General features: G+C 37.5%; 1 protein-coding gene across 1 annotated transcript; it reads left to right on the top strand.

Annotated features, from left to right (window-relative positions):
* The first annotated feature begins 1,765 nt into the window (after nt 1-1,765).
* On the top strand, nt 1,766-22,750 carry RAB14 (RAB14, member RAS oncogene family). The gene is given in 8 exon segments (NM_001132550.1): nt 1,766-1,992; nt 10,254-10,312; nt 11,443-11,496; nt 12,935-13,112; nt 16,658-16,724; nt 20,282-20,369; nt 20,716-20,746; nt 22,098-22,750. Coding segments are annotated over 7 exon segments (648 nt in total). The 5' UTR covers nt 1,766-1,992; nt 10,254-10,260; the 3' UTR covers nt 22,276-22,750.
* Nucleotides 22,751-22,790: the final 40 nt, after the last annotated feature.

The raw sequence follows: 22,790 nt of genomic DNA, 5'->3' as shown, positions 1-22,790 counted from the left end.
CTCACTTGTTCATGGCAGAACCAGTTCATAAAAGGTCCTGAATGCTAAGAGAAAGATTGATTTAATTTGGGGGTAGGGGACTAAGGCAGGGCCACCTTATCCATTAGGCACAGCACAGTATGCACAGTGCTTAGGGCCTCCAATACTTTTAGGGGCCAAGAAAAATGAATATTTATTTACTTATTTTAGAGACAGGGTCTCCCCATGTTGCCCAGGCTGCAGTGCAGTGGCTGTTCACAGGTATGATCCCATTACTGATCAGCACGGGAGTTTTGACCTGCTCCGTTTCCGACCTGGGCCGGTTCATCCCTCCTTAGGCAACCTGGGGGGGTCCCTCCCTCCTGAACTTAAGTACAGACACTCTATCTAGTGACACAGTGCACTACGGCCCAGAACCCCTGGGTTCAAGCGATCCTCTCTCCTCAGCCTCCCCAGTAGCTAGGATTACAGGCGCGCAGAATACCAGCCCTCCTGGCTTACATTCCTTTTTTTTTTTTTTTTTTGAGACGGAGTCTCGCTCTGTCGCCCAGGCTGGAGTGCAGTGGCGCGATCTCGGCTCACTGAAAGCCCCGCCTCCCGGGTTCACGCCGTTCTCTTGCCTCAGTCTCCCGAGTAGCTGGGACTACAGGCGCCCGGCACCACGCCCTGCTAATTTTTTTGTATTTTTAGTAGAGACGGGGTTTCACCGTGTTAGCCAAGATGGTCTCGATCTCCTGACCTCGTGATCCGCCCGTCGTGGCCTCCCAAAGTGCTGGGATTACAGGCGTGAGCCACCGCGCCCGGCCGGCTTACGTTCTTTTAAAGTCAGAAGAAAAAAATGAAATTTTAGGTCAGAGAAAATATTTTGTTATATAATATTGATACGTCATCTTTATATCAACGCAGTTGTAAAATATAAGTTAAATATTTATACATATATTAACTTACTTGTGTGTGAAATATATGTGTGTGTGTAATGTACAAGCCACAAGGCAAAAGTGCCCAGGGCCCAAGAAAGTCAAAACGTGTCCCTGCACCCGAAAAGCACGAAACCTTCTGGGGCAGTGATAATGGCATAGCAAGTTGGAAGACGGCAGGTGGTAGACAAATTGTGAAAAATATAACATTTCTCTCTCCCCGTCAAAGGCACCCCCAAAGTGAAGTCAAAATAGAGATGAAATGCAGGGTCACTTCCTAGCTGCGTGATCTTGGACAAGCGAGTTGACCAACCTGAGCCTCAGTTTCGCCATGGATACAATGGGGATGCGTGCCTCCGAGGTTTGTTGGACAGGGCCGGTATATACGAAGCATATAGCAGTATATACAGTAAATGCCCCCATAAATAGACGTTGAATGAATGCAGTAAATGCATGCTTAGCATGGTGGCCAGTATACGGTAAGCGTCCAATAAGTGGTAAAAGTTGGCTTTAAAAATAGTTCAAAAGTCTCCATGAGCGACAACCCTAGTTCTCCAAGACGCAGGCGCCCCCCACCAGGTTCCACGCAGACCTGCGCAGTAGCTCCCCCAAGAGGCGAGGACACGCGACTGCGCTTGCGTATACGCGCTTTCCACCTTCCCTCCAGGCGTGAGCGCCCGTGGGGCGGGCCTCAGCGGCGGCGCGACAAGTCCAGAGGTGAGGGCTGAGGAAGGGGCGTGGCTAGCGGGCCGGCCTCGGCCACCCTCTTCCGGGCTCCGCCAGCTGCGCGCGCATCTTCCCCCCTTCTTTTGTGGTCCGGCCCATTGCGAGGGTGACAGGAAACCCTGTGCAGGGAGCGCCGCCATCTTGGACCAGCCCGAGGAAGATCCTGAGGGAGCCACAGGAGCAGTCACCGCTGCCACCGCTACTGCCGCTACTGCTGCCGGCGCGTCTGCACCTCTCGGCCTGCCAGTGTACCTGCCGGGGCCTCGGCCGACCGCCCCCGCCCCCTCTCCCGCTGTGTCCGCACTCCTGTTCTTGGTCCTGACGCCCCCCTCCCGCCCGGAAAGCTGCCCAGCCACCAGCAACCCCCCAGGTAACCCGGGCCTTCCGCAGTGTCCGGCCGGCTGATACCTCCTCGCGCTGGGTCCTTCAGAGGGGCGTGTGTGGCGACGGCAGAGACCGGGCCGCAGGCGGGCGGCGCCCCGGGGCCAGGCCCCGTCAGGCCGTGGCTAGCCCGTGGGTCGGCGGTGAGCGCCGCGGCGCCGGCCTGACAGGACTCCCGGGCGGGGGCGGAGGTGTCCCCTGCGCGGCTCCGGCCAGAGCCTCCTGCCCTTCCCAACCGGCGGGGCGCTCCGAGGCGTTCAGGGAAGGGTGTGTTCCGGCCTCGCCTTCCCCGCCTTCTCGGCGCGGCTGGGCAAGAGCGCATCTCCCGCGGGCCCCCCTCTCCTCGCCGCTGTTCCCCGCGACCGCAGCCCGCCCCCGCAGGATGTACCTACGCGTGCCTCGCCGCCCTGCAGCTCGCAAGCCCCAGACGTGGCGGTCCCGTCCCGTAGGCCGCGTCTGGCTCTGAGTACAAAGGCAGCTCTTCGCAGCCCTCTCGGCGTCTCGGGGCAGCTCCGGTGTCCTTGTCAATGTGGGGAGCCCGGCCCTGCAGCCGGGCCGGGGCCGGGGTCTGGGTCTGTGCGCCTGTGCTTGCGATGTCCTGGTTTTGGTGCGTTCCTATGAGGCCCGTGGACAGCCTCTACGGCCCTGAACCTACAGAGCATCTAGAAATAAGAGAAAGTTGTGGCATTTCTAGAATCTAAGAGAAGACGACAAGAGTTGGAGTGTTTTCAGCGTTTTAACTGTGGGCCAGGTACATATTTAGGTGTCTTTATACGTATTTATCTTGCCCCGCCTAGCCCTCGGAGATAAGTTGTCTCCACTTCCTAAGTGAGGAAACTGAGGCCTAAAGTTGTGATGTGTGTCTGGCTGATGATGGTACATTACAAACTGGCTTCGGCTCACACTGTGGCTGGTGGTTTCTGTACTACACTCAAAAATTAGGCTAGGGTTACAGACATGACCATTTATAATGTAGTTACAACTTAATTCCTTTTTTACTGTGTTCGCATTGGATGACAGCTGATTACCCTTTTATGACCTAAAGTCCATAAAGTCAACCACTACACTGGCAAATCCTCATGCTTACAAACCCCAAAGGAGAGATGCCAGGATTTCAGTTTCATATTTGAAGAAGAAACGGGTTCCAAGAGGACAGGTGCCTTCCTGGTGACCCCACAGCAAGTGTCAGAGCCCAGATTTGAACTCTTGCAAAGTTTACTGCTCATTTCGCTACTATCCCAACTGCCTTAAAAAAATTCTTTTATTTTTCTAAGGTAAATATTGTAGAGGAACAACTGCCTTTTATTTAGATTTGATTGTTGAGGACAAACTTGACCTTGCAGTAATCCAGCTCCTACCCCTTTATTCCCCCAAGCCTTTCCAAATTTTTTCTTCCAAGTTCTGTTTAGGCAGTTTTACTTGATCATGCCTAGAGGAATGTCGTGGTTAAGAGTTTTGGAGTCATACTGTCAAGGGTTCCCCCTCCACTACTGCCACTTCCTAGTTAAGTGATCTTAAGCAAGTTACTTAACCTTTCGGACTCAGTGTCCTTATCTATAAAGGGGATAATTGGACCTGCATCTTAGAGTTGTTGCTAGGATTAAATGGGGTTTAAAGAAAGCCCTTAGCACGTTGCTTGGCATATAGTAGATCAGTGCCTGTAACAGTGCCAGGCACATAGTGGGTGTTTAATATCTTTTGAATGAATGAGAGAGGAGCATAGCTTTGGAGAGCTACATGTAGAGTTAAACCTGGGCCTTAATTCTAGCTCTCCATTTAGTAGTAGTATGACCACGGGTAGATACTTCAGTTTCCTTATTTGAAAAATGAGTTTTTAGGATTAGAGACTGTTTATAAAGTAGCTGGCATGTGTTAGGCCCTCAATAAATGGCAGTTATTGTAAAGACGTAAAACCTTAGATTATAATAGCTATTTAAAAATTCCTTGAAATTAAAGCTACATCTTATAAAGTTGTTGCTTTTTTTGTATTACAGTTAAACTTTATCATTGTTGCATACTTCAACTTTGCAACAGAATTTGGAGTGTTCATTTTTATCACTATCAAATATCTTTGCATAGTTACAGTAAGATATTGTGCTAGTGGAGGAAACTTGATTAAGGTAAATAAAATGTGAAAACTTGGGCTATTGAGAGATGTTTCATGTTTTTTAAAAGAGGCTTGAAACATTTTTATGTGGTAAAAAATGCCAGGCATGGCTAAAGACAACAGTTTGACAAATAGAAGTATTAGAGGTACTGTACTTGACTTTTAAAAAGCTGCTTATTGTAGACAATTTTAAATATATACAAAATAAAGTAGCATACTGAGCATTCATATACCTATCAGCCAGTGTCAACAGTGATCAGTCTTGCTTCATCAATATACACTTGCCTCCTCCCTGCCAAATTATTTTGAAGCAAATCTCAGACACATTATCAGTAGTAAAATTTTCACTATTAATCCTTTTAACTTTAGCAGTAAGTGCAGGGGTTTTTTTTGGCTTTTTGGTTGTTAAGTGCTTTCTTTCTGTGAACAGAGATCCAGTATTAGAATACTTTATTTCCTGTATATAGAAGATCATCGAAGTTACTTTTCTTGCCACATTAAGCAATCTAGCTTTTTAAAATCATTCACATTATTTATATAAAAGTGACATTAAGTATATTGTCAAAAGTTAGGTTTTTTTTTAAGTGAGTGGGCTATTTGTACTACTGTTGAGGAAATTGACCACTTATTTTTATTAGATTAGATTATTAGATTAACTACAGAAGTTTTATCCACCTGACTGACAAATCAGGTAGTAGTGGTCCATTTTAGTGGGCCTCTGAAGCAAGTCAGCATGCTTCTGTTCTTGAGTTCCACGAAGGCAGAGACAGTGTTGGCTTTTTTGATCATTGCTATCTTGCCAAAGCCTGGCACAATGCTTTGTGCTTAGTAGATACTTAACAGATATGTTTATATTGGAACCACAGAAGCAGTCCGTCTCAGCTCTAGTATTTTTAACAAAACGTCGTGCATGTTAAAAAACAAACAGAAAAAACTTATCAATGGAAATACCAAGGATAAGAATTAAATTACCTGGAATATTTAGTGGGTTGCTTTTCCCTTGTTATGTCTTGGATCAGCTATGTAAAAATTATACAGTAACATCATAGGTTCTAAGGAGTAGAATAGCTGTATAACAGTTTTTAAAATCAGAGCAAACAGTAAGTAGTTAAGCTATTAAAAAAACCCCAAAAATATGCCCTCTACTATTGAGTGTTGGTTTTTTTATTTTGAGGCCAGTCGTATTACTGGCTTCATAAGATATTCCTCTTATTATCAGTAAATGCGGAAATAATGTTGGGAATGTTATGAGTGGGAGATTTGTTTGTTTTTGTTTGGGTATTCTTTAACCTGTATTAAAATTACATAGAAAAGTGCTTTTGAATTATTTATCGGTAGAGAACATTTTATTTTTAATTCATTATAATAAGTCAGTGCAGGGATATATAAAGAAAAGTTAATAATACCTCTCTTCCCTTTTTCTCCTGTCCATGTGTTTTTCACAATTTGGTGTGTATTCCATATTATATGAATATAGGGTTGAGAGAGTGTGTGTGTGTGTGTGTGTTTGAAAGTGGGGTATGCTATTGCATAAAACTCTGCAGCGTGTTTTTTCACTTAACAAAATCACGGATGTATTTCCAGGTTAGTGCATATCGATCAAAATGGTTTCTAAACTAGATGGATATTATTTTGTAGTATAGATGTACTTTATTCAGTCATTTCCTTGCTGATAGATTATTTCCAGTTTTTTGCTGTAAAAATGGTGCATTAAATGCACTAATACCTGTAGCCTTACGGGCTGAAGCTTTTGTATATGTAGGATACTTTCTGGGCCAAAGGATGATTTGGATTATTGTTAAGATTTTTAAATATACTGATTACTTTCCAAAATGTTGGCACGTTTCCACAAGCGGTATGTATGGAGCTCCACAAGCAGTATGTAGGTACCTTCACATGTGTACCTACACATTTCAAAACTAGTCGTTTATATGTCTGTGTAATCTAAGAAAGGTGTCTGATTCAGTAAATAGAAACCATGCATTCTATTTTTGTCACAACAATAATTAGTGTTTAATATGTGTTCAGTAACCATTTAGATCTAAATGTACTGACATGAAAATGTGTTCAGTAACCATTTAGATCTAAATGTACTGACATGTCTATGATTTTGTTGAGTGAAAGAAATATGCAGAATTTTATAAGATGGCATACCCCATTTTAAAATACATTTTTCACCTTAACAGTGGTGAAAATGGTGGTGAAAAATGGTATGTTTTCACAGTGGTGAAATGGTATGTTTCCACAGTGGTGAAAACTGGTATGTTTCATGTTCAGGAGATGAGGTTGAGAAATCCTTTATTAAAGCAATATTAAGCGTATTAATATTTTTAAGGAGTCAGTTGAATACATGGCACAATTGTTAGTGTTTACTATGAGTTTAGTAAATACTTCTCTTGGTGGCAAGGGTAGTTTATAGCTAAATTTTACATGCACTAATATCCTTCCTCTTTCTCTGATTTTTATTTTATCAGTCTACCTGTACATGCCTGAAATAAGCTAATAATACCTTAGAGAAAATCATGGTCTTTGGAATCAGGCCTGGGTTCAAGTTCTAGGTCTACCATTTACAAACTTTATAACACTGGCCAAATGAGTGAATTTCTCCAAACCTCAGTTTCTTCAATTTTTTGCATGGACATAATGATAATGACTGCAGAGTTGTGAGAATTAAGTAAGAATTATAAAAAGTAGTATAGATCATTACATGGTTTACTCTCAAGTGTCCTCAAGAAACTTTTTCTAAGTAGATGAATTATAGTATTATAAGTTAGTATTACTAGTATTACCAGTCATTTATATCTATAAATTCTGACTGCAGTGCATCCTCTGAATGTAATTCATGTATCTTATTCAGAATATTAAATTATAATTAAGCGAGTGAATACTGCAGAGCTACATGGTACATCTCATAACCATGTGGAGGAGGCACGACGGTGGAGAGGGCAGGATGGTGTGGTGGTTAAGAGGGGAGATCTCTGCAGTTAAAACAGTCCTAGGTTCAGTACAGACTTGGCTGTGTGACCTGGGCATGTTACCTCTTGAGTCTGTGTCCTCATCTGTAAAATGAGGATAATAATTAACTATGTTATAGGATAGTAGTAAGGATTAAATGAAATTGTATGTAAAATATTTAGCAAATTGCCTGGCATATGTCAAGTACCCAATAAATAGTAACTAACAATTGTATTTCTTATTAGTTTGCAAATTGTTGATTATGTGTTAAATGCCTGTTGTCTAAATATGTAGTACTTTTTTTCCTTTAAAGGCAATAAAGATCTTTTACTTACATATGAACTTGATTCGAATACTTTTTGTAAAGTGTGGAATAAAGTGAATTTTAATTGTCCCGGTAGTTGTATATAAGTTATAGAATATTACCAAGATTTTTTTTTTTCATTTATGGGGATTGTAATGTTAAGTGGGCTCATGTTTTCAGAGTTTGAACTAGACCAGCATTTCTCCTTTTTTTTAGACTCAAGAGTTCTCTAAAACAAAAGTACTGTTAAATAATAGGGGAAGAATTTTTTCCCTTCCAAAGTTAGGTAAAAATATATTCCTCACCTTAACAATGGTATGTTTCATGTTCAAGAAATGAGACTGAGAAATCTTTTGTTAAAGCAACATTAAGCATATTTATTATTTGAATATAATTCTACTGCAAATACTTTTGACTGAAATGTATTAGTATCAGTCAACTATGGAAATATATTTAAATCTAGACAGTATCTTCTTAGAATAAGAAAGGGAAGACCTGTTGTGAGTGTTGGTGGCTACAGTGTTAGATGTTTTCTGCCTTTGTTTACTGAAATTAGCAAGTTTGAGTAGTTTTCCTTTAATTCTGCTTTTATGGTTTTTATTTGTAATTTTTAAAGAAACGAGCAAGAAAAATGTGTGGTGTGGTGAGACAGAGCCCTGGTATTCAATCTGAAATAGTGATCATTTCTTTTATTTGGAAGTAGTTTCTACTATATGAATGTTTGTAATTTTAAGATACATTTTCAAAATTAGTTATCTCACATTTAATGAATGTATGATAATTAGCAAGTACACAAATTAGTACAACTAAAATTGGGTCACAATTTTATGATACTCTTTAAAGCATTTGAAGTAGAAATTTGGGATTGTTAGAAGTCATAGCTTTAACATAAAATAGAAGGAGCAAAGTATGTACAGCTACAACCTTTAGTTAGAAGAGGGAAAGAAATTAGGAAAATCAAGGGAGAAGAGCACAGAAGAGACAGTAATTTGAAGGTGACTTAGTGATTACTTTTACCCAGGTTTGAATGGGGAAAGAATTTAGAATAATTAAAAATTGATTAGAAGAGTCTGGGAAGAATTCAGGTTAAGAAGTTAATAATCTTTAAATATTTTTAATGTAAGAGATTACTTTTCCCCCTTGTGTTTGGCATCTGGTTCAGAGATCAGGTAAATAATCCAGACCAATTTTAGTCTCAGGACCAAGTTCATTCTTAAAAGTTTTGAGTCCCTAGTGCCTGGAAAAGGGAATAAAGTTGTTGTGATGTTCAAAATCAGTTAATCTAACTAGAAAAACTCCCTTTCCTGAAAGAACTGGTTAAGGGAGTTTTCTGTGATGCAGGAGACTGATTATAAATGTGTTAGAACATGCCAAACTGGAATGGGTAACAAGGCTTCTACTTTCACTAAATGTAATACAGATAGCTAAGTGAGAAGACTGTAGTGTGTGGAAGTGATTAATACTTTACTGTAATTAACAACTTCCTCTTCCCTTATAATAATACACTTGTTTTAAATATATATTCTTTCTATGGGTTAAATGTTATTAATTATATAGAACTTTTGCTTGAAATATTGTATATAGTAAGGTGGTAATTTCAGTAAATAAATTTCTCCAGTCATATTAAATGTCTGGCTTGTGTAATGTGACATTGAGAGAAACACTAAAACCAGGCTTAAAAATACTGTAAGTCAGATTTTTTTAAATGGGTGAAATCTTCATATGTATAAATAATTTTTGTCTTAAGCTGAAAGCTGGTTTGAGAATAAACTTTATTGAAAGTTATTACCAGTTTTACAGTTCACCCCCTTGTTTCTCTCTAGGACCTAGCACTGTGTCTTACACATTCAGATCATTCATTTGAATAAATTGGAAAGTTTTTTGTTTTCTTTTTAAGTAGAAGAGAAATTAGAATTCTTTAGGTTAAGTCTATTTGAGGGTAAGAAATGGGCTGTGATCTTTTGAAATATCTTCTAATACACAAGCTTTCAAATTTTGCAACCATAAGTACAATTTTATGACATTATTTCTTTCAGTCCCTAGAATAGTGTATGGGAAGCACTTACTATGTTGTTAATCTGGCTGGGCCCAGCAGTGGCTCATGCCTGTAATCCTACCACTTTGGGAGACTGAGATGGGAGGAACGCTTAAGGCCAGGAGTTCAAGACTCAAGACCAGCCTGGTCTTCAAAAAATGTGTGTGTGTGTGTGATAATGTGCAAGTCCTGTATTAGGTTGAGCTGTATGAAAATGCCAATAAACATTGACTTGAAAAATCTATAGGAAGAACAGTTTCATGTGATTCAGTCTAGTTCCAACATTGATTTGGAAATCATACGATTGCTCTTTGCTCTGCTAACTGTTGATTTAAAGTAGAGTAAAAACGTTGTTTTGTGTTTATAAATTAAGTGGTTCCTTTATATACCATTCTGTTTAAAATCAGAGTTCTGAACAAGTAGATCATTAGTAACTTACTTGATCAGTTAACAGGGAAGGGGACTTTAAGGGGAGAAGAGACTATTTATAGTGATGTTTAACTTAAATACATAAAGATTTTTTTGTTTGACAATTTTCAGATTAATACTTATTGGATTTTTTTAAAATTATACTTTTAAGTTCTAGTGGATATTAAGTGAAATATTGGAGTTTTGGTATAAATGGTTTCTTATATTTCTGTGGATAGCACATGAGAATGTGTAAGCATCATTCATCCAAGAGAATTTGTGTATTTGATCAGTTTATGAAATGCAGTTTTATTTTGACTTACTGTAACCAACATTTGTTTGTATTCAGTGTCCTTTTCTACCTTTAAAGGATACAGTGATCTGTTTGAATTACTTGTATATGCTTCCCTTCTGAAGTAACAGAGATTTCTTTGTTTTTAGTGCCACCATGGCAACTGCACCATACAACTACTCTTACATCTTTAAATATATTATTATTGGTAAGTTTATTTAACTTACACTCTTGTTCCCAAAAGAAGGTTAACATACAAAATATTTATATGTTAATACTTAAACAGTACCACTTCAGGAGTGAGTGATTTTCTTACTGTAAAACTAAAACTCCTTTTATAAGATTTATTTTTGCATTAGCAATGCAGCTTTTGCATTGTGGCCATGGATATTTCTGTGGTACAGTGCTGGTGGGTACCTTGTGAAGTGATGTTCATTGTTCTTGAAGGCTGCTTGAAAGCTTGTTGATGCTAGGAAGTATCAGTGTTTCAAGGAGTGTAGAAACATTCCTAAAATACTGTGAAAGCTCTCAGATGCCCCTGGGTTTCCGTTATAAGGAAAAATTGGTAGAGAATATTGTTTGATTCCAAATCAATTGTGTAATATATATAAAATATAGTATTTTTCTTAATTGGTGTTTTTTTTAAGTTTCAAGAAGGTTTTGCTCAAATTAAGTCTTAATGCTATTTATCCAAACATAAAACTACACTTGAAAGTACACGTTTTTCAATGAATTGTTCACATTAGAACAATTTGCTTTCATGTTGAACTTAATGTGTCCTTTCTAATGTTTCCTTCATCAAGGGTTAACATTGCTATAGTACAGTCAGAGATGACATCTTTTCTCCTGGGGTTTTCATGTAATGCAAATTCTTTTCTTTCATAGAATAATACAAGAAGTATAAGACAGGGACCTAGTGAATCAAGCTTCCAGAACTCAGTTTGTTATTTCTGCTTGTTACATGCTACCCCATTTGTCACTTTTTGAAATTTTTTGTTTCTATGCATGAGTTAAAGGAAAAAAACAAAAAACAAAAACATAAAATTTTGAAACAGCTCAAAGTAAAAAAATTCCATTAAAAAAATAAGCACTTCTCAGCTGGTGGCTATTTATTAACAGTAATAATTTACAGCCAAATTCTGTCCCTGCTGAAGATTTGGGAATAATATTCCATTTGTGTCTCACAGTGAAAACTTTTGAATCATTATAAAGTAGGAAAATAAAAATTTGTTAAGTGTCCCAGAAACTTGTGATATGTTATATGGTAAGGAATATAGCAGTCATTGCATAAAACTGAGAAATGTAATTGCCACCTGAAACTTCTTTTTTTTTAAACAGGGGACATGGGAGTAGGAAAATCTTGCTTGCTTCATCAATTTACAGAAAAAAAATGTAAGTTCAATACATGAGGTAAACATTAATAGTTTTCTTTATCACCATGTTTCTACTTTTTAGAAAGTGTCATTTTCAGTGTACTTCATGCATTTAAATATAACCTTTCCCTATATTTGTACTTTTTTTTAAATGGGTACAGACAAAATGAAATATGCCAGCATATTTTAGTGTTGATTTTTATACACATTATATAATGTGATTCGCTTGTTTTGATTTCTTGATGTTAAAATAATTTTTAAAAATACATAAAATAATGTCAAACTTAATTTTTTTATTCTCTGACTTTCTGTTACAGGAATTAATTATCTTATTAGGAGAAATTTGCTGCATGTATCGTTTGTTAAATAACAGATTTGAAATACTTAAAATGGAATTCTTTCTACTCTTTCTTGGGCGATAGAAGGGACCAATGTGTTGTAACTGATACGCTAAATATAGTTGAAAGTGTTTCTGTATAGTTGAAATTATTTCTTTGACATTTTTGTGCTGCTTACCACAGAGGTTTGATGTAACATTTTATGAAGTGCCCAGCAGTCTGTGTCCTTGTACTGGAGAATGGTGGGTTTAGGTTTTAAGTGGCCTCATTATAAGGAAAGGACTAATAAATTTGTTCATTGGCTTAGACATATATAACTTGTCATCGTATAATAAGTAGTATATGTTAGCCAGGTGTGGTGTCTCGTGCCTATAATCTCAGTAGTGCTTTGGGAGACTTACGTGGGAGGCTTGCTTGAACCCAGAAGTTGGAGGTTACAGTGAGCTATGCTTGTGCTACTGCACTCCAACATGGGTGACAGAGCAAGACCCTGTCTCTAAAATATATGCATATATATATAAAACATGCTGATTTTCTTTGAGACACTGATATTTTCTGGGATAAGAATCTGTTTAACTAACAACTAGGGTACCAAGACCATTGATTGATCTGTTACAGATAATGATTGTAAGAAGGCTAAATGGTACAATGTTGATATTGTGAAGAATTAATTAAAATCCTTATTTTTTACTTAGCAGATTATTTTAGTCGAGGGGTTAGCAAACGGTGGCCAGTGGGGCAAATCCAGTCACTGCCTGTTTTTGTGAATAAAATTTATTGGAATACAACCATGCCTGTTTTACATATTGTCTCTGTCTGCTTTTATGCCTCAGTGGCAGAGTTGAGTAGTTTGTGGCAAAGACCTTTTGACCTGCAAAATTTAAAATATTTTCTGCTTGGTCCTTTCTAGAAGTTTGCTGACCCCGATTCTAGTACAGTCACATTTCCCTGACTTCTTACTTCTGAGTGTTTGTTAATTTTTTTTTTAGCAGTAGCTTTAGTCTATTTATAGCCTGTAAGTATTAGTAAGCCATTTGCTTATTTAGTGGATTTTCCCCCTCTAGGCTTAATTTGAAGTTTTCTGAAAATTGGGCTATTACTTTTTTTCCTCCCTAACAGTTATGGCTGATTGTCCTCACACAATTGGTGTTGAATTTGGTACAAGAATAATCGAAGTTAGTGGCCAAAAAATAAAACTGCAGATTTGGGATACGGCAGGACAGGAGCGATTTAGGGCTGTTACACGGAGCTACTACAGAGGAGCTGCGGGAGCTCTTATGGTCTATGATATCACTAGGTAAGAGATAATTTTTCAACCTTCATATGGGGAAAATAAATCTACTTTGGGCATTTTTTAAAAAAATGGACTTAGGCATTTTTTTTAGTTTGTAATTGTATGACTGTGAATGAACTTACTTGTTTTTTATGGTTTCTTAAGTTGCCATGTAAAACTTGATATATAACATATTGATATTTTCCGAAAGTTTTTATGACTGAAGAAAAATTTAGGGAGATATCGGGTGAAGCTAATAGAAGCATACAGTTCTGAAAAGCATCTTCAGTTGAATGATTTGAGGAGAAATAATATTTTATATAAAATGTTCTTTTAAGTAGAAAGCAAGCAACTCACTCTTGGGACTTACTCTATTTAGTCTCTAGTGTTAAAGTTTACACCTCTCAAAAGAAGGCCAAGCAAAGAGTTTTGCTAATCCAGCATGGTAGATTATAAAAAATTTTATGCTTGCATCTGAAGGTGTTTGAGTATTTATTTACTTATTTTTTTTCTCTTAAAATGGATAGAAATGACTTCAAATACTACATGCAGTAGGTTTAAATTTATTTCAACATGACTGTTTCTGGAATTCCAAAGCACTTGATGTAAAGTAATAAAACTACTGTACATAAAGGTTTGACTTTGGAGAACATGGAAAACTGTGCCACTTGATTAGACCCTGCACTGTTTGTCTACTGTAAGCTAGAAAATGAACTGGATCCCCTTTCATGTTGATGTAAAGTGCCAGTCAAAAGCAATGTGACTGTTTCTTGGGGGTAAAGATGGGTGAGTGGGACTAAGTGATAATTAAGAGTTTAAAGCATATTTCCTTTCGGAAAATGCCTTATAAGGTTTCCTCTTGATGTGTCATAATGTGCATTAGCATATTAAGACTCCGGGAGGTTCTGCAGTAAGAAATTCTTTGCTGTATGACTTTATTTAATTTGGTGTTTCCTAAGCTTATTTTATTGAGGAACACACTTTGGGAAATGCTGCCTTAGAATAAAGATACTGACTAATTATAATTATAGTGCCTAAAGTTTTCAGTAAATTCTAGAATTGGGTGGCCTCAGAGGGAAACAAGCCTTAATGCCCTTCATTATAGCCAGGCAATCAGTGATATGATCAAGAGTATTATGGGAAGACTGTTAATAAACCTGGCTGCCTACACAGAACTGTCTAATTTTATAAGGAATGCATTTCTGAGGACTTCACATAATTAAAAACTCAATAAAATTTAAGTATGGTGATGTGTGCTAAGAATATTGTTTTTGCTTTTAAGCATATCTTTTAAGCATAGTTAACTTTTGGTAAAATCTGTGTCTATTCAAGTCATCAAAAAAAGTACTTCAGCTGGGAACAATCAGAACGTACATCAACTGATGAATGGATAAACACTGTGATATATCCATACAATGAAATGTTACTCAGCTATAAGGAAGAAGGAAATACTGATACATGCCACAACATAGATGAAACTTGAAAACATTATGCTAAGTGGAAGAAACCAGACATTAAGAGATGCATACTGTATGATTTCATTTACGAAATATCGAGAATTTATATTCTGGTTAATTTGTAGAGAAAGAAAGTGGATTGCCAGAGGATGGGGAGTGAGTGACTTCTAAGTGAGTTCAGAGTTTCTCTTTGGGGTGATGAAAATGTTCTAGAATTAGATAGTGGTGATCAGTGCGCAAGTTTGTAACTATCCTTAAAACAACTAAATTACATACTTTAAAAGGATAAGCTTTATGATATGTTCATTATATTGTAATAAAAACTGTTACTGGAAAAGAGGTAGTACCCCAGGCTTTAGTCAGGTGCTAAAGTGATACTTTATAGTGACTTTGATGTTGCAGTCATGACACCAATTTTTTTCTGTTACTCTTTGACATTTTACAAACGTAGAAGTCCCTTTTTATTTTTGTCATTAACTCTCATTGTTACAGGGTGCTTTTCTAAATTGACAGCGTAGCCTGTCGTGACAATTGTTTTGCTATAACATTTTGACATATCTAGTATTTTAGCACTTTTTTTAGTACTAGTACCACCAATTAATATTTGAATAATATTTATTTATAGATTTAAAATTATAATGATAGTGAATTTTAAATTAATAACGATTACCAGAATCATTGGCAGAAGTTATGGTACTTGTAAGTAATATGGTTTATATGATCTTGGTACTAGGCTTTTCTGTGTACTTCACTCTCCGTGTCAGCTTTGAAATTTTAAAATTCATCAAAGTCAGTAGAAATGTTCAGACTTGTTTAAGGTTTATGCATGAAGTAGTAAAACATACCTGTTGTGTAAAGTCAGGGTATGCCAGTAATACAAATATCAAACACAGATAAGGCTTGTGCTTTTTAAAAATGATATTTTATCATTGTTTACTTAGAAAATTCTAAAACATTGGGGGGAAAGGGGCTATTTTGATATATATGACTTTTTTTTGACATCTAAGTGGTGATTTATGAATAATATGTAACACAATAAAAGTCTGACTAAGGAGTTCTTTTCAGTTCTCATTGGGAAAGAACTATATACTTTGAATAACAAATTTTCTATGAGAACTGGCAGGTAGAGATCATGAAATATATTCACAGGACTAAACTAGAAACACTTAAAGGACATGTGGTATTTGTAAAAGAGTTCTAGGCCTGGTTTTGACACCAGTTAAGTCTTTATGGGCTTCCGTTTCCTCACATGTTAAACAAGTAAGATAGACTAATATTCTGTGAGTCTATAAATCAGAAACATTTTTAACCTCAAAAATGTTATTATCTTTGACCCCTTTGGTAGATTCTACTGTGTATACTATTACAAATATTTGGGTTTGTTTACTTATCTTAGAGCTTACTTGGCTAGTGCAAATGAGCCTATGAGTTTTTAAACTCTTGCTTGGAGAAAGTAGAAAAATAGGACAGTTAGAATTCCAGAATGATTTAGCTGCCTGATAGATAAGAGTACAAAGTTAGGACGAACTTTTTCACTGATATCTGGGGACTTGAATTCTTGTCAGATGTCTTCAAAGTCAATTTTATGCTGTTATGGTTAGCTTGCTCTTTAAATTATTAAGGAAAGGTGAATTGTATGCCAGCTTATAATAGTGTGACTTGGTTTTTAATGAAATTAAAATTTAAAGACAAGCAAAAGTGTCTTCCATTAAATGTGTCATGGTTAGGCATTTTGATACAACTTTGTGCTTTGTGATTGAAAATCTGTATGATTTCAAAGTAATTTGAGTTTTGACTCCACATTGGCGTTTCTATCAATTTACTGTGTTGTTCCTTGCTTGCTTATTGGTCTGTTTACGGTATGCTTTTAGGAGTAAACAATTTACTCCTGACCTGTAATTATCAAAGTTGTTGAGTTGTTTATTTAAAAATAATAGGTTTGGCTAGATTTTTGAAAAGTATGCAGTTGTATTTCACAACTACTGTTCTGAGTAACTGGTCAAAGCAAAATTATTATTTTAGGATATGTTGATTAAATATGTATTTTAAATATTGAAGTTTTTTTTTCTATAATTATATGGCAGTCACAAATTTAAACTTTTATTTTTGCAGAAGAAGTACATATAACCACTTAAGCAGCTGGTTGACAGATGCAAGGAATCTCACCAATCCAAATACTGTAAGTTAAATGGCATCTTATTATGCAGAAAATTTAAGAACTAAGCTAACCCAAAAAGGGAAGCCATTTACTGGTGAGATTTTTGTCTTCAGGTACTAAGAATGAGAGAATTTTTATTGTATTCTTCAATTAGTTGAAGAAAACCTAACAGTTATTTTTCAGTTCTTATTAAACCAGGTTTTGCATTTTATTATACCTAGGTTTTTTGTTCATGTTTGTCATTACTATTATGAATGTAGTGGTGATCTCATGTGAAGTGAAGACTATGAAATCTGAAATTATGATTTTAAAAGGGATCTGCATTAATTTCATAAAACTTTAGCATTGGAGGATACTGGGCAAAATGTAGAAGAGATCTTTCTGTACTGTTTCTTACAACTGCATGTGAATCTGCGTTACCTCAATAAAAATTTCAACTACAAGAGGAGAATTAAGGATAAAAATTTCAGTCAAAAATAAAAAGGATTCTATATGTGTTAAAACATTAGCTTCTTAACCAGACTGAGATTATATTTATTGAGATTTTAAAGGCCAGCCACCATGCTAGACTCTGCAGTATACAAAGATAAACATGGATCCTTGGTCCCAAAGAGCTTATAGTCTAGCAGGGAGAGAACCAGCAGGTATGCAGGTAACTGTGCTGCAAAGTAGATTGAAGCATGAATTAGAAATAGAGGGACTGGCACAGTGCTGGAGAGCCTAGGATGATCAGTGCCGTCTGGAGAGAAAGCAGCTTTACAGAGTTTGAGCTGGTCCTTGAGGGGTGAGTGAAGTTTCAGTAGATATTGTTGAGGGTATGCCAGGAACAATGTGAGGAAAGACACACTGAGCTGTGACTTGAGTTTCTTAGGAACAAGGCTTGTGTCTCACTTGGCTTTATACCCCCAACACTTGGTAGAGGCCTCCTTCAAGAACTGTGTAATCAGTGGTAAGATTAGCTTTTATCAGGAAATGTTGGTTTAATCATATTGAGAGTCAGTTAACATTGTTTGCCTATCATGCTAGGGACTGTGCCTGAAACTTTCATTTCCATTATCGCATTAAACCCAAGGTTTACATACACACCTATAGATGGGTGTTCATAGCAGCTTTATTTGCAGGAACCCAAAACTGGAAACCTAGGTGTTTCCCAACCTGGCCATTGACAGGTGAATGGTTAAACAGTTCAGAACATCTCTATAGTGGAGTACTACTAAGCCGTACGTAGGAATGAATTCTTTATATATGCAGCAGTTGAGTTGGGTCTCAAGGGCATCATGCCCAGTAAAAAAGCCAATCTCAAAAGTTTATATACTGTATGATTTCATTTAGAAAACATTCTCAAAATGACAAAATTGTAGAGATGGGGAATAGATTAGTGATTGCCAGGGATTAGCAAAGGGGGTGGAGGGTGGTAGTGGTATGACGACATAGAGGGCAGCACAGAAGCAGTTTCTTTGTAGTGATGGAACAGTTCTGTATCCTGATAGTGATGATGGAGATCTGCACCTGAGATAAAATTACATACAACCACCTGTGCACGAACGCACATGTGCCTGAGAATGTGTAAAAACTGAAATCTGAGTAAGGGCTGGGGATTGTACCAATGTCAGTTTCCTGGTTTTGAGAGTGTATTATAGTTACATAACATCCTACCATTAGGGAAGTTTGGTGAAGGGTACACAGGACCTCACTGTTATTTTTTGTAAGCCTCTGTGAGTCTATAGCTCTTTCAAGTAAAATATTAAAAACAAAACTCATTGTAGAGGGCCCGTGGAGGAGTATAATAAAATTAACCTTCCCGCCCTATGTCCTTCCTGCCTCATTTATGTACTTTGAAATAGAACCAGATCAGGAGAAAAAAAATTGTAGTTTTTCTTAAGTGCTTCATTTTCTATAAAATTGCCCTTGATTTCTGTGTAGAAGTTGTATTCTCTACCATTTTGTTGTGGGCATGTTTTGTATCTCTGTAATTAGCATGCCATTTTATGTCTTCCCTTTCAGGGAGATAAGAAGCCTTATTTGGAGATTCATAGGGAATCAGGAGTGGGGCAGTATTTCTTGTTTTGAGTACCTATCTTATAATGGCCCTATGCTAGTCATTGTGGCTTTACCAGACTTGATTTTTTATAAATTGATGTCCTTTTTAAGTATCATTATTTTATTCTTTTAAAAGATTAATGGATAGTGTATGAAAGTTTCTTCCCCTTCACAGTGGGCACTTTGTCCACACTGTTTAAAGAATGCTCACTTTTGTTGTACTACTTAACTGTCCTTGCATGAGGTTTACATTCAGATCAAAATGATTATTTGGTTTATGGACACACATTTTTGAAAGTGGAAGAGCCAGGAGCTGTAATTTTACATGAAAAAAAAGTTAATGGCTGAAGTGCCTTTTAGTTGAAACCATCCATTCCTAAAGTGTTCATATCTAGATTACCATATTTGTTTGGAAGGGAGAAAAAGGGAAGGATTTTACCAATTGGTGTCAAATAAGCTCATAAATGTACAAAGACAGTTTATCCATAACCCCCCTCCCCACCCCAGGTAAAGGCCAAAGCCCTTTGCTGTTTCCCAAGGGTACATATTTTTTTCTTACAACTTTGCAGAGCTGCCTTTAACTTTGGCCTAACTTCACTTGTATGAGTGGTTCCAAGGTGGATATAGGTGGGTGGGTGATATTTTGCCTTGGATTTGAACTTACTGCATATGTGCCCCCAAACCCCTCCCCTACTCCCAGCTGCCCCTTGTATATACACATAGACGTCTGTTATCAGTTACTGTTAACTATAAACTCAATCCTGTCTAGGGATAGTGTGGGATAGGATAGTATTTGTCTCAAGATCACAGTTTGGGTTTCTACCTGAGATCTAATGTCCTCCTACCACTGACTCACTGAGTGACCTTCAGCAAGTCCTTTTGCCTTATTTGAGCTTCAATTTCCTCACTGGTAGCCTAAAGGAGTTGAACCTAGTGGCTTTCAAACTTTTTGAGGATCTCAGAACTGTTTGAAAATCTGATGGAAGCCATGAATCTTCTCCTCTAGGGAATGCCCACAATTACAGTATTTACAGTATTTCAGGGTATTTACAGATCCCCTGGAGCTTGTCCATGAACCCTTAATAATCTTACTCAGCTATATCGTAATCTTTGGACTAGACCAGGTGTCACCAAAGTATGTATGGCCTATGGGCCACATTCAGCCCACAGCCTGTTTTTGACTGGCTTGTGAACTAAGGATGATTTTTAGATTTTTAAAGGGTTGTTAAAAACAACAACAAAAAAAAAAACCAGCAAAGAACATGTAACAGAGACCATATGAGGCCCACAAACCTGAAGAATATACTATTTATTCTTTATAGAAAGTTTGTCAGCCCCTGGCCTAGATCATTGCTAAGGTCCTTTGTAGTAATGACTTCATGAATCTGTAGCCCTGTCTAGTGGATAATTGCTAGTACTTGGTTTTCTTTTTAGGCCCAGTTATTTTTTCTATCAGGATTTTTGGATTTCAGAATTTGCATGGTTGGTTTAAATTACTGCTTTTGTTATAAGGTGTCTTTCTTTTGATCACAAATTAGGTAATAATTCTCATAGGAAATAAAGCAGATTTGGAGGCACAGAGAGATGTTACATATGAAGAAGCCAAACAGTTTGCTGAAGAAAACGGTGGGTTTCTTTAAGACTTAATGGTCACAATTGGGAGAATTATTAAGGAAAGGTGGGATTGACAGTTTTGTGGGTTTTTTTTGCATTTTTTTTTAATGCAGACTCCTCAGAAATCTGAAGAATGAGGAAGTAACAAAATGTGTTTCTATTTCTGTGTGATTTATGTTGGAGCAGTACAGTTATTTAGTGACAAATATACTCTCCACCTCAAACTTACATACTTTTTCATAAAATACTATGGGAGGAGTACTAAAAACTTATGGGAAACTTTTTCAGATGTTACTAAAGAAATGCACTTGTGAGTTAGTTTGAAGTGTCCTAATTATAGTCTGAATTTTATTTTTAGGCTTATTGTTCCTCGAAGCGAGTGCAAAAACGTAAGTGTGACCAAAATATAGATATTTCAATTATATTCAAGTTTCTCAAAGTAGAACCGTATATATGAAAAGTATATAATGTATATACACATATAAAGTACTATCTATAAATGTGTAATGCTTACTGCAGGAAGAACAGCAAACATCTCCTTGCTTCCTTTTTTACATTTCAAAATAATATGAATTTTTGTTACTTAAAAGATTGTACCTTGATTATGCCTGTTGGTAACCCAGGTTAATAAATGAAACTTTGTTTACATTTCAAAAGTGTTTGACTTTTCACAAATGACAGTGTTTGACTTTTCACAAGTGAGGTTGAGTTTGGCATCTCAGACATAAGCTTGGTCAATCTGTTCTTCCTGTAATACTTCTGATCACATTAAAAAGCATGATTTAAGGGAATAGTGTCTACTCAGAAGTATAGTGAACATTTTCTAATTGTTCTTCCATGTCTGCTATTGAACTGTGGTACACCCATCATTATTCTTCATTTATTAGGCCAAAAATTTCTTGTGGTGAGGAGAGGCTAACCTGTTTTCGTTTAGTCTCAGCTGTGCTATTAGTCCAAAGAAAACTGAATGGAGGTGTTAACGTGGCTAAGCATGATTATGTCACCATCACCCGACTAAAAACAGCTCAGTTCATGCTTGGCTGAGCAGACTATATTATTCTTGGAATTCTTTTCAGCATGTTTGGAGAGATTTCATTTCTGTTTGGAGTATCCTCTCGGTTATCACAGAAATGACCTATCTCAATCGTCATGGTGTGTATTAACATACAGTATTTTAATGATTGCATATAACACATGTAGTTGTCCAAATAGGGTTTGTAGAAAGGGTTTTCAGTACATGTATGTATGTATGCATGCTTTCCATAGAAAGTAGTTTTCCGGTCGGGCGTGGTGGCTTACACCTGTAATCCCAGCACTTTGGGAAGCCAAGGCAGGTGGATCACGAGGTCAGGAGATCGAGACCCTCCTGGCCAACATGGTGAAACCCTGTCTCTACTAAAAATACAAAAATTAGCTGGGCTTGGTGGTGTGCACCTGTAGTCCCAGCTACTCAGGAGGCTGAAGCAGGAGAATCGCTTGAACCTGGGAAGGTGGAGGTTGCAGTGAGCTGAGATTGGGCCACTGCACTCCAGCCTGGTGACAGAGTGAGACTCCGTCTCAAAAAAAAAAGGAAAATAGTTTTTCATGTTCTCTTAGCTCAGTGTTCTGGTAATCTCTTATTAGATGACAGTGGTTAAGTTGAAGACATCATGGCAGTTAACTAAAGATTAGCAAAAGGTCAGTGTCTTGTCTTTTGTAGAAAACTGTGGTTCTCCAGTAAAGTTATCAATTGCCTCTTAGGGGAGAGAATGTAGAAGATGCCTTCCTTGAGGCTGCCAAGAAAATCTATCAGAACATTCAGGATGGAAGCTTGGATCTGAATGCTGCTGAGTCTGGTGTACAACACAAACCTTCAGCCCCGCAGGGAGGCCGGCTAACCAGTGAACCCCAACCCCAGAGAGAAGGCTGTGGCTGCTAGTGACCTCTTTGCCGTGGCCCCTCATTTGACCTTTCACCTCTGTCTGTTGGAAGCAGTACTTTTTACTGCCTCATTGTCTTCTGTACATCTTACTGGGTTTAATTAAAAAAAAAGAAAAAACTCTGTTGTAAAAACAGTTTAACACAATACTAAACTGCTAAACAACTAGATGTAATCAGGTTATCAAAGGCAAGTAGAGTAATAAATCTCTCCTGCATGGTAAATCTAGACTTTTTTTCCCCCTTGTCCTCGTGATAAGTATGTCACCAATATATGATTTAAACTGAGCACTGATGCTGGACTTCATGATTTTTACCCTCCCTTTGGCAAGGCTTTGTCTCACTGTACGGTTTAATTTGGTGATCTCTTAAGCCTTTCTTCCCATCCTTAACTGTTCAAGTATGTCTGTTGTAACCAATAAGTTTTATTGCTGTGAAATGACTTCTGATGGTAGAGAAGGGGTTCTATAACTGCTTTTGTTTTGTTTTGGATAAATTTCCTGTTGTGTGGGTGGC

Source organism: Pongo abelii, chromosome 13 (assembly GCF_028885655.2).
Source record: "Pongo abelii isolate AG06213 chromosome 13, NHGRI_mPonAbe1-v2.0_pri, whole genome shotgun sequence".
Taxonomy (NCBI): Eukaryota; Metazoa; Chordata; class Mammalia; order Primates; family Hominidae; genus Pongo; species Pongo abelii.
The sequence above is the reverse complement of the archived record's forward strand: the minus strand, read 5'-3'. Positions and strand labels throughout refer to the sequence as shown.